The sequence below is a fragment of the Lissotriton vulgaris genome, chromosome 3_1 (genome assembly GCF_964263255.1).
Source record: "Lissotriton vulgaris chromosome 3_1, aLisVul1.2, whole genome shotgun sequence".
Taxonomy (NCBI): Eukaryota; Metazoa; Chordata; class Amphibia; order Caudata; family Salamandridae; genus Lissotriton; species Lissotriton vulgaris.
In genome coordinates, this window is record NC_141689.1 from 800,021,523 (window position 1) to 800,033,622 (window position 12,100).

The window sequence follows — 12,100 nt, forward strand, 5'->3', positions numbered from 1 at the left end:
GGCTGAGTGTTTTTCTCCAGGAGTGGAGCTCAGCCACCTCTGACTGATTGGTACTCTAGACCATGGATACTGTATAGAACTAGAGGACATACCCCTGCATGTCAAGCCAAAGAAAAGGGCTAGCAAAGGAGACCAACCAAAACTCCTAGAGCATGAGATACAAAAAGGAAGCTTTAGATAAGGGATGTTGCTTGCAAAAAAGACCAGTTTCAAGTCCTTTAAGGACTGTCGCAAACAAATGGCTGTGACGGATCCCCATCAGGTATGCCTGTGGTGCTTGGGGACGAGCCACAACTCCAACACCTGCAGCGACTGTGCTTTGATGAACCGGAATATTGACAACAACAAGGGACCCCAATTCAGTCAGCAGGGGACCTCGGGGAACTTACTTTTTCGAACAACAGCGGTCCCATGCATTCAGAAATGAGACAATGAATATAGACGGAATCAGTTCTATATTTTGAGCGACATGTCCAGCCGGACAGAGGTCTTTAAGTTTGCTCAATAAACAAATGATCCGTACAAATGGAATACCTTCAACTAATCACCAGTGTGCTACACAAGCCTGTGCCCAACCACTAACTGATCAAATACAGAAGGTAGGTTACGAACATAGAAGGGCTTTTAAGGCAAACGTTTTCTGTATAAAATTCAGTTGTATAGAGAAATCAACACCGCACCACTGACCTGGCTGAACATTGGTTGTCCTGTGTAACCCCTTTTTCCAACTTCAAATATTGTGTTTTAAACATAAAATGTTAACATTAATTCACTTTCACCATGCACTTTTCCCCATCTGAAATGCACTTTGCCTCACCCAGCATGGCTGCTTAGTTCCGTGTCGGTTGTTTATGTTGATGCTCCGGCACGCCCCATGATTTCAGACCAATCGGCTTCACTCCACTCACTCTAAACTCCTCTCCCCCTCCCACTGAGCACGCCAGGCAACATACTGAATTACCGACTAACCCGGTAAGTTCCCAGCAGCCCGCAGCTCTCTAACCTCGTCCACGTCCTTAGCCGCAATTTACTGATGGCTCTTGTTCGCCGATAGGTAGTATCCTGGCACCGTCGGATTACGAGATTGTAACGCGGTACAAAACTCGCCTGATCCTGGTAAGATGGTCCTCACGGCCACCTGCGTGTATTTGTTTACCACTGTTTGCCCATCCCTTTCTAACTACTTCCCTGATTACAGGGCTGCTGGACCAAATACAGGTTACACTCCCTTGCCGGTCACACATGAGTGTCCGGGTAAGCCTGGCTTAGATTATCACTTAGCTCTCTTCAAAACAAGGCTTATCACGTCTCCTTAACCACCCGCACTTGCCACTCTGGCATTTGTTTCAGCCCTCCCAGCAACACTCGGCTAGCCAGTCTCGCTGCGCCTCCCACGTTATAGGCACGATATAGCGGAATCCCACTCTTCGTAGCATTATTAATTCACTGCCGGCATCAACCGTTCGGCTTTTGGCATCACCTGAGCAGCTAGTAGCACTGTTCGTATTTGCCTTGTCTATACCTTGAATCCGACCCAGTGTCGACAATCACATACGAACCACTTCGGCCCACAACTCCGGAACTTTAGAAATCTCCATCCAAGCAACACGACCGCTTAAAAACTCACGGTTTTTCCAAAATTGTCCCAACTCACTGGTAAATAAAGAGAATAAGTTCACCTTTCACCATAAGTCACTTGATTTAATTTTTTTAGTTTTTCGTATTTAAATGTATATATCTTTTTCTCCATTTCTTCCTTAGGCAATTAGAGGCTAATAACGTTAAGGCATTAATTGAATGTCCTGATGATGGTCCCTATGATTAATAGGGGGGACCGTAACGCCGTCGACCTGTCTAGCACCCTATACAAAACGTGATTGCTATGTATTGTAATGGTGCTGTGTTGATTTCTCTGTACAACAGAATTTTATACAGAAAATGTTTGTTTGCCTTAAAAGCCCTTCTATGTTCGTGACCTACCTTCTGTATTTGATCCGTTAGTGGTTGTGCACAGGCTTGTGTACCACACTGGTGATTAGTTGAAGGTATTCCATTTGTACGGATCATTTGCTTATTGAGTAAACTTAAAGACCTCTGTGCGGCTGGACATGTCGCTCAAAATATAAAACTGATTCTGTCTATATTCATTGTCTCATATATTTCTGAATGCATGGGACCGCTGTTGTTCGAAAACATTGATGAACCGGAAGGCCCTCGGGAACACTAAATTGAATCTCTAAGTCACCAAGCACAAACATTTGCATCATAAAACCCATTCACTGTCCAAATCCAAATTCTGGTCCCGTTCTCGGTCCTGGAGCTGTCAAATCTGTTTGAGAGGACAGTCTTCGTCGTGGTTGAAATCCTCGCGTGCGTCCAACAAGAAGCAGAAGAAATTAAAGTGGCATTCTGCTTCTTCACACCACTCTAATTCGCCCGAGCAGAAGCTGGTGCTGAGACCTCTCTCAATCTCGCTCCCTAAGTTAGCTGGCTTCGGACCCGATCCCGCAACTGGTTCTGGCACAACCAGAGTTTTGGGGGGGGTCCTCCGCTATGCCATAACATCAAAGTTCCAAGCAGCCATGCTTTGGTATCCTTACGTCTGCTGTGCCTTTAAGCCCTAACCAGCTAAGAGTCCTTCCATCTGGATTACTGCATACCGGTTAGCTCTCAGCGCCAGTTGAGCCTTCGTTGCCCATCTTCCCTCCCGCTGAACTTTGACCCACTTCCTACTCTGTAACACAAACAGACCCCAGACTTGCTGATATAAACTTCGACACAGGAGGAGGTACAGATTGTTCTTTCCAATGCCAGTCCGACCTCTATCTAAGTCTTGTGTAATTCAATCTGAGACGCCACTTCCCCTATTTGATTTGCCACCTCCGTAAGGGAAGCAGCACACTTTGTATTCCCTCAGTGGGACAGACAGTGGCAATAACTAAGACTCTGGCAATGTTTGCTCAGCCTTACTATGGTCAAAGTTATGACCAGGACCTACAGGATGCTATTGGTCTCAATACCTTCCCTGAAACTGATGTCCTCTCACCCCATGGAGGTGAAAACTAATGTCATGACCGAAGTTAACTGGGGCAAACGTCATTGGAGACCCTTCACTTTACCATTGCACTGAAAGATGCCTCATAGGAACGTGGGCTAAATCCTGCTCCTGCCCCCCTATCAATCGTCAGATTGCCAGGTGCCATCGCCCTGCTCCGGGTGACCCTGCTTTTCTTTCACAGCATTCTTGCCTAATAGCCTGGTGAAGGAGGCTATTGCATGTCACATTAAACCCAAAGACATTTTCCACCACTCCTCTGATGGGAATCTAAGAGGGTAGAAACTTTTGACAAACGTGTTTTTTTTTCTTTTTCTTTTCAGCCAATCTGGCCCTCCATTCAATTACTGGCAGCTGCTTGTTGGGCTGTTGCACTCACTCCTTTTTAGGATTCCGTGGCACAAGTTCTCCAAAGTGTACCCGAAGACCTTCAGTGTGTTTTTGCCCAGGCGATTCTAGACTGCTAGGGTGCAGCAAAATTCATGGTTCGTTGTGGCGTGGTCACGACAGATTCCACTGGATGGGGCATTGCCATCACGGTTGTCATTTGCCATCATGCCGGGCTGCAGTGCCTCAGGTGATGTTCTGTCTTTCCTGATGGACATGACCTTCAACTGGACCCACCTTTTCGGGTACAAGGCTGATTCCGGTTTAGAAAGTTTTTAGGAGAGTAGGGCTATTGCCTTCCCAATTCTCCACCCCCCCCCCTCCACTACAGTTCCACTGTTCTTATCGTGGCTTTGGCCGAGGTGCCCTTTCCTTCCGGACGGCCCATCCTCCACAAGGAGTTTTATCTGGGATGGCATTCAATTACTTCAAATAGGGGGGTTCTGCAGATTGTGTGTAGGTGCTATGCTAGACCCTTCCTGTCTATCCTGGCGCACCTTCTACTGTCCCCCAATTACTGATGGAGGATCATAGCTCTATTTTGTGGCACAAAGTGCAGGTCGTGGTTGCTTTATCCACTACTTACTGTCTGATCCCCAAGATAGATGGAGGCTTGTAGACTTATTTTCGACCTGCATTCTCTCCACTCCATCCTCTAGAAGGAGGAATTAAAAATGCTCACTGTGGCTTAGTTTGGGTTTGGCCTCGACCCTACAGGGTGGATAGTGGAGTTGGACCTGCAGAACATCTATTTCTATATCCCTGTCCAGCTGGCCCACAGGCCCTACCTGCTGATCGTGGTGGACAGGAGCATTTTCAGTTTGCAGTGCTCCCTGTTGATCCCATCATTGGCTCTTCACGAAAGTGATGGTAGATGTGGGAGCACACTTTCGAAGGTCAGGGGTAAGTCTTCCCCCCTACCTCGTCTTCTGCCTGACTGTCCTTGCTTTATCAGTAAAGAAGAGCCACCCTGTTGCTTTTTCGCCATGTAAACTCTAAGCACGCTGAGTAAACATTTGGACTCTCTGGAAAGTTTGTGGTACATCTTCAGCTTCATGAAAACCACCAGTGGCACCGCTTCCAAGTAGAGAAAAAGTGTCTGTGTAATGCAGAGCATCTGTGAATCTCACAAACGGAAGATTCCAAGTAAATAATCCCTCAAAATATTAAGTGATGTTGGCCGATACCTTCATCTCCTTCCTCATAGTTATACTCATTGTCTAGGTATGAGTCATTCGTCCTGCCTAATCTCACTGGGTTCAAGCCAGAAACTAAACAGAATTGTCAACCTTCCCATTTCAGGCCACACACCTTGGATCTCATACGGATAAAGGTTTAGAGAATGAAGTCTGAGAAGGAGACTTTCAAAACTTTTGGGTTTGAAGAAAAGAGCACAGAACACATATTGGAGAGTATTACCAGAATAGGGTCTGATCACTCATTGGCCTCCGCAGCAAAATTAGCAGATACTAAAGTAGAATAAGTGCAGACCAGGAAGAGCAAAAACAAATTGGCAGTGCTCTGCGGTTATAAAAACACTACCTACTGGAAACCAGCAACTTTTGCCATATTCCTCCTCTTGCTGTTGCAGTTAGAGAAGAGTCACCAAATTTCTTTAAAAAAAAGTCAGATCACAAAAAATAACTGTGTATTGTGCAAAACCTTATTCTCTCCGATTTAAGACTACTTCCATCACAGTATCTTGAAATATGCCAGTCTAGTACCATTGCATTGGTATGTACTTTAAAAGGGGAGAACTATCTTTCTTTAAAAGAGCTGTGGAGCGGGTTCCCCCTAACAAAAAAAATAAACCGGGATTTATTACTGTTAACTTTGGTTAAAAAAAGAAATGAGATCCTAGCATGAATTTGGAAGTATTCTCTATCTCAAAGTGAGTAAATGACTCATGAAAAATATTTAGAATGTTGGTGTCTACCCCATATATCCTCAACTATATCAAGCAGACTGGATGTTAATCATAGACTGTCAAGCTGCATATGGGCTCATTACAACTGCACTGAAACATAGAAAGTCTCTGGGGGGGTTCTGGTGGACCAAGCAATCTAGCCTTCATGCACCAGTCAGCCCCACAGTTATTCTCAAAATGCCTATTGGGAGTGGCACACATTTGAGTCAAACAAAGTTATTAATCTAGTCATGCCTGGAAGATAAGCTGGTAAAGGTCTTGTGTCTTCAACAGGCAGTCCATCATTGCCAGTTAACACAACATGCCTCACTCCCAAAAATGTAATTTGAATCATGCTTAGTGCTCCCGGCTCTAACCCAGTCTTTATGGTCTGGGTCTACAATAGGCATTCACAGTAGAAAAATTATTTTCCTCTAAGAATTCTGAGCCGTTCACTTCACTCTCCAGTCCTTTCTTCCATGAATAATGACCACTTCTTTGCTTGCTCCAATGTACTAAACAAAGGGAGAAGCATGAGATCCTCAGTTGTTTCTCAGTAAAATAAGCATCAATCTCACAACCAGAAATATGCAGGTCTCTCCGTTAACCTTGAATAGAATGCAGGAGTGAATTCTCTCAAAACATTTTATGAGAACCACAAGTGGATTCTAAACATACAAAGCCAAAAACAAGAAAGTCCGATTTGGTATCCAGAAGTTACCAACCAGGATTGAAGGGAAATATCCTCTGATCAACTGATCAGGGATGTTTCTGCACACTCCCACTGTTGCATCTGTTTCTATCCATCATCAAACTCAAGTTCTCAAAGGCAAGGATCAATCTTATAGTCATGATCTTGGTGGTTTCTGGCCTCCTTAACATATTGGAATGATGGAACAGGAGGCTATAGTGCCGGCCTGATGAACACAAGTTCCAGGGTCACACCTTGAACCCAGCCTTCCCTCTTTGAATTAAGCGTTTTCCTTCCTAAATTTATACAGTATGGCCATCCAAATCTCTCTGCACTCTATGGCCATTTTGTAGGACGTCGTGTCTATCCACCAAGTCTGCCTACACCATCATATGGAGGATCTTCAGCATGTGGTTGATTCAAAAGACCATGACTACCAACAAACAAACCAGTGTCAAGAATAAGTGATACTGCCAAAACATCTCTACTTACCAGATATATTGCAGTTCCTTTTTTATGGCATACTGCACTGCTGTTTCCACCCAAACAAAATGTTTCACAAACACTGTTTCTGAGTCCCTGTGATTAAGGACTTCCAAAAGGGTTTTAAATGTGTTGTCAGTCAGATGACTCCACTCCATGGGAGGTGAATATTGCCCACTTGATGCGTGAGGGCTCTCGGTTGAGCTGATCCACTTGGCTTCTTTGCAGCGTCTTTGGTGTAAGTCTGCCTATTTTGTTACTAACCCAGAATATCAGGGTATGCTAAGATTGAAGCTATAGGCTGGCATGAACTCGACATACTGTTGCATAAGAATGAGATCATGGGCATGTCTTGGATAACTTGTTAGGGTAGTGCTGGCGTCTGTGTTAACAAGGCAATTTCCTTCAGAACCTTTCCTTTCTAGCAGAACCGACACCTCATACAATAGACTTTAGTGTTGATACTGTATCTAGTTCAAATCAAAGAGCTTAAAAAGGGTACACCGTTATCACCAGTGGGCACCTTCGAATGGCTATGGGGACATTAAAACCGTCTATTCGTAAGCGTTTCTTTTTTCAGATCATGTTATAAAAAGCCATTATGTCCTCGACTTATTGAATCAATGTTCATTGTTAAGGAACAATGCAGAAATCTGCAAAGCGGTTACCTGGAGGTCTATCCCGACTTTTGCAAGACTACAGAGTGGGCGTCCAAGTTGGTGATTCTTTGTGGAATCTCTTTGGGCACTCTGATGTTGCTCTTTTAAGGGTGTGCTGCTCTGTTCAGGGCTTACGTCGGATGAAAGATTCCCTCTTTCAGGGGAATTGTCAATAAATTGATAAGCAACCCTCCCTACTAGAAAGAATGGTAAAGTTATTCCTTACCGGGCAGAATCCTTAGACTCTGTAAAAACAAACTGGTGCTACTGCCACTTGGTATATAGGAAGTGAGTGGATATTACCCTGAAGGAGAACTAGGATTATTGGTAGCCTTCCCAGATTTGCCCATCAGGTTTAATACATTGTCACTACTTCCCATTATTGTGTTGATTATTCACAGGTTGCCACGGAAGGGAATTGTATATAGGCGAAAGGGATAAGTGACTTTATTGTTTTCCCAGTAGTGTTATTTAAATATCTCCCCCTTCTATTCCCATTGCTATCTTTAAACCCTGGTAAACCTACAATCCCATTTGGCTATTGTGTTAAATGGCTAAGCTGTGGAATTGAGGAGCTTTGGGGTGGCATTAAAGGGGAGATTTAAGAAATGCAGTGGGTGAATGTAAAAAAAGGCTGTCATTTGAGCTGCTTCTTGACTCAAAACATCTGTAACACCGTCACATTTTGGTGACCTGAAAGATGCCAGGAGCATTTCTACGAAGTGTGAAATGTGTAATTCAGGATTTTAATGTTTTATATTCAATTATTGCAAGTGAAGTATGATTTTACGTGTTCATATTCTGCATCAAACTGTGGTGTTAGAATGTTTTCTTCTTTTAGGTTAAATGTTTTGTTTTTGGCATGAAATGTACATTGGGGGTTCAGGAATACAGTTGCTATGATTCAGCACCCCGTTTCATCATCCTATACACTGTTTTTTTTGTGTGCGTCCGCGCCCCCGATGCAGTTGTTACTTGTAAGACGTTTTTTTTTCTTTATCTCTCCAACAGCGGAAATATTTTCTGAAAACTTTGGACCAGACTTTCGCGATGGCGAAACTTTCTTTACCGTCTTTGCTATTTTCTTCCCTGCTGCAACAGGAATCTTAGCAGGAGCGAATATCTCAGGTGATCTTGCGGTAAGTGCAGTTGAAGGCTTTGTCACCTACACAGCTCAGCAGAGTTGACAGAACATTTTAAAGATGTTTCCTTTCTTTTCTTTCCCCAGGATCCTGCATTAGCCATACCAAAAGGAACCATGTTGGCCATTTTAGTAACCACTATAGTTTACGTGGGTATTGCGATATCTATAGGTAAGTTGGTTTATTTAGCTTTTTGTGGTGAGTACACTACTTCAGTGGAAAACTGAAATGGTATTGTAATTCTTGTCTTCCCCATTCTTCAGTTTTTTGACCCAGCATACATTGCTGCACCTTTCTTGTTAATGCTTGTTCACGGCAAGATCTCAATATAGGCTCTGTTTGGAATGATTTGTGTGCACATATATTTTTGAGCAGCCTTGGATGGTTGCTGCCAGAGGTGATAGTGCTCCTCATTTATGAATGCAGCCTAATCCGGTGACTGGAGTGAGAGGGTGTTGGGTCGAAGTGTTGGAAGTCTTCTCCTTTTATATTTTGACAGCTGTTGCCTGCAAAGGAAAATGGTCTAGAACACAGATATTGCAGGAATGCTGCAGAAATTATAAAAACAAATTCACACCTGCATTATCAACCACTGAAGGTGCCTTATTTCAGTTTACGAGAAATCCTCCACAAAGGTTATTGTAGGATAGGCAAAAATAATAGTGCACAAATTGGAAGATTGTCACAAGGAAAAACAGAGCTTTCAAAAGAACGCCACCACTCCATTAATTCAACCCAATTGTCCCTAAAGATAATGTATTTAATATATATGGCAAGAGGCAATATGATTTGCAATAGGAGTTCTGAATCACTCAGATATTATAATTCAGTGTCTTATTTTTAGTATTATCCAATATGGCTTAGGGCTAGTTACCATTGTCCAATATGGACCCTGACAAATTTCCTCAAATCATTTTTGCTCTTTATTTTCGTTCAAATTATTTGTCATCTATTTTTCAAGCAGCCTTTACCTAGCGACAAAGTTCTGTGTATAGTTACTATCTGCTTGCAGTGTTTAAGTTAATTGTGAAAAAATTATAAATAACTAATATCCAAAATTGCTTCTTGGTGAAAGATCTCCAAATGATGCATGTTCATCGTATGGGGTTAGCTTTTTTGTGTAAATGTTTTTTTATTACATTTGTTGTAAATTAAAAGACTAATCTACAAAAACACCATGGGGTTAGTGCAGGACATCCAGTAAGCAGCCAATCATAAATTATTAGACTCAGGAGCCCCAATCAATATAGAAGGCATTGAGTTGGCATAGCAGTGGAAAGTCGGCACAAACCAATTTAGACAAGAGAGTGGCAGGCCAGGTATAGCCTTGTGCTAGTACTCCAGCATCCCTGCAAGCTGGTCTATACCTAGCAGGCAGAAAAATGCTTTTCAAACAGTCACGGCTCAGAGAATGCAGGTAAGTACGCTTGGGCAGAGGGTGATAATAGTGCCTAGCTGCTGGAGCGGATGTCTTGAAGGGTGCCTCCCCGTACAACCCATCCACCTGTAGCTATCCTAGGACCGGTTACTACAATAGCATCCCAAGCGGGCAAAATCAGAACCTTACACATTCCTATAACTTTCCCGATCGCTTCCCTCACTCTCCCCCCACTTCACCAGTTCAAGCCTCCATCTACTTATATCCGGGCCACTTGCCTGATTTTCAGCTCATGGACAACTGTCTACAAGCAAGTGTAATCGCCAAATCCACATCTGTCTGACACCTTTCAGGCTGCACTGGGATTATGTAGGCCCAGCGAACACAATTGTGGAGCGCACTCGAAGTTCCTATCCGTAGCTTGGCGAATGACATTCAATACAGTCGATCAATACAGTGTTACGGTAGGATAGATCCAAACCATATGAAAGAATCCTGCTTCATCCATGCTGCATCGAGGGCATGTCGACGCCACACTATGGAACATGGCATGCAGGCATCTGGTTTGTGGGTGGGCAGAATGTACTCCGTATGCAAATAAAGGTGGATGAGTTTAAAACTAGCATTTCTGGACTCCTTGGGGGTGAACTCTAGTGTCCTCCAAGCTGTATCTACAATTGGCGAGCCTAAGTCCCCCTCCCAGCGCTATCGCAACTCTGCCAAGTCTGGCTGAGCCCTTTTCAATGAAGCTCTGTAGAGTAATGTGACTGCCACATTATTCACGGACCATGCTTATCAAAGCCCTGTGTAACAAAGTGTCCCACCTGAAGGTTATACTCAATAAAGGAACAAGCCTTCCCAACAAATTTCCCAGTATGTTCAGTCCTGTCTCCGGCAACCGGTGCAAGCCCTTTCAACTCTACGGGTGCCACCAGTGCAGAGCAGCCATCCAGGGTATTTCCCTGGTGTACAGAATCCTAGTGCATGTTCTTTGTAATGCTCGAGCCCAAACCTAGCATGCCGTCCTGACCAGGTTATTCGCGTTGCGTACTATGGAGGCGGGGGCAGGTTTTAATAAGAAGCTAGACAAAAGATCTTTGGTTGACAATCCACGATCCTGATGGCCTACCTTCTCCCAGAGCACCAATTGCCACAGAGCCACCCATTGCAATTGTGATAAGTAATAAAGCTCAAAATCTGACGCTGCTAGTTGGCCTTCCTCCACTGGTAAGCGCATTTCTGAAGTGCCTGCCTATGTCGCGATGTCCCCTCCCAGTATAAAGATATAGGAGGATAACCAATTTGCGGAAAACCACAGTGGGAGTGCTAACAGCAGGGCTGTAAATAAATAAAGGACGCGTGGAAAGAACACCATCTGAGAGACTGCTATACGCCCACCCACAGATAATGGCTGAGTACTCCAAGGCCATCGAACGCTTCAGGCGACAATGGCCTAGCCATAGTTGCCCTCGCAGAACAGGTCAACAGTGCCATAAATGGTGACTCCCAAATAGCAAATGGTGAGGGGTTCCCAGTGTGAAGTCGGAGTGGCAGGGAGGGGTCTAGTCCCCCTTCCCCCGGTAAACCCGCAGGGGCAGGGGGAGGGGGTGCGTGTGTGCATGTCCAGTTAACCTCCAGTCCAGATAAGGTATCCAATTCCACCAAGGCTGCTACTGCTCCCTCCCTCCAGATGAGCATAGTCAACCTTCATATATAGGATCTTGTCATCTGCATACAGAAAGAGATGTAGACAGTCAGCCGAGACGTTTAAACCACTGTAATGGTGACTGTCAGACAGTTCTTGGAAATGGCTCCCATGTTAAAGCAAATAAGATAGACATTGGGAAGCCCAGCCTGGTGACCCACTATACTAACCCCTTCTCTTAAATCACTGAGTCAGTCCGGACTTGGGCCATTGGGTTGGTATATAATAGCTTTGTCCACCTGACAAAGGGCTGTCAAAATCCCATACCAAGCATGGTAGTATACAAAACCTCTCAGCAGTGTGAGACAAGCGCCTTCCGAATATCCAGAGATATAACCAAGGAATGTGGAGGGGGCAGATCTCACTGATCTTGTATATTAACCAGTTGATGAATGTTGGATAGGGTGTTGAGGGTGGAAATAAAACCAGTTTGATCGGGATGAACCAGGGCACATGTGTGGCAATATCCAGTTTGCCAGCTCCTTACTCAAGATTTTATAATCCATATTCAGCATCGAGAGATGGCGATCTGAGTTGAGGAAAACCTGGTCCTTATCCTTCAGCAGCAACACAATTGTAGCCTCATGCAGACATGGTGGGAAAATTCCTGGTCTCCGGGAATTGTTGACATGTTCACAAGTTTAGGGACGAGATCTGTGACGTAAATAGTATGAAATTCTATGAGCAGCCTATC

The 12,100-nt window shown here is 44.2% G+C and overlaps 1 protein-coding gene across 1 annotated transcript in view; it reads left to right on the forward strand.

The window, feature by feature from the left end:
• Positions 1 to 12,100, forward strand: part of SLC12A2 (solute carrier family 12 member 2) — a 394,678-nt gene that overhangs the window by 151,738 nt on the left and 230,840 nt on the right. The window contains exons 8-9 of the mRNA XM_086961116.1: positions 8,193 to 8,320; positions 8,410 to 8,494. Coding sequence (XP_086817242.1) covers positions 8,193 to 8,320; positions 8,410 to 8,494 — 213 coding nt within the window. The remainder of the gene's footprint in view (positions 1 to 8,192; positions 8,321 to 8,409; positions 8,495 to 12,100) is intronic.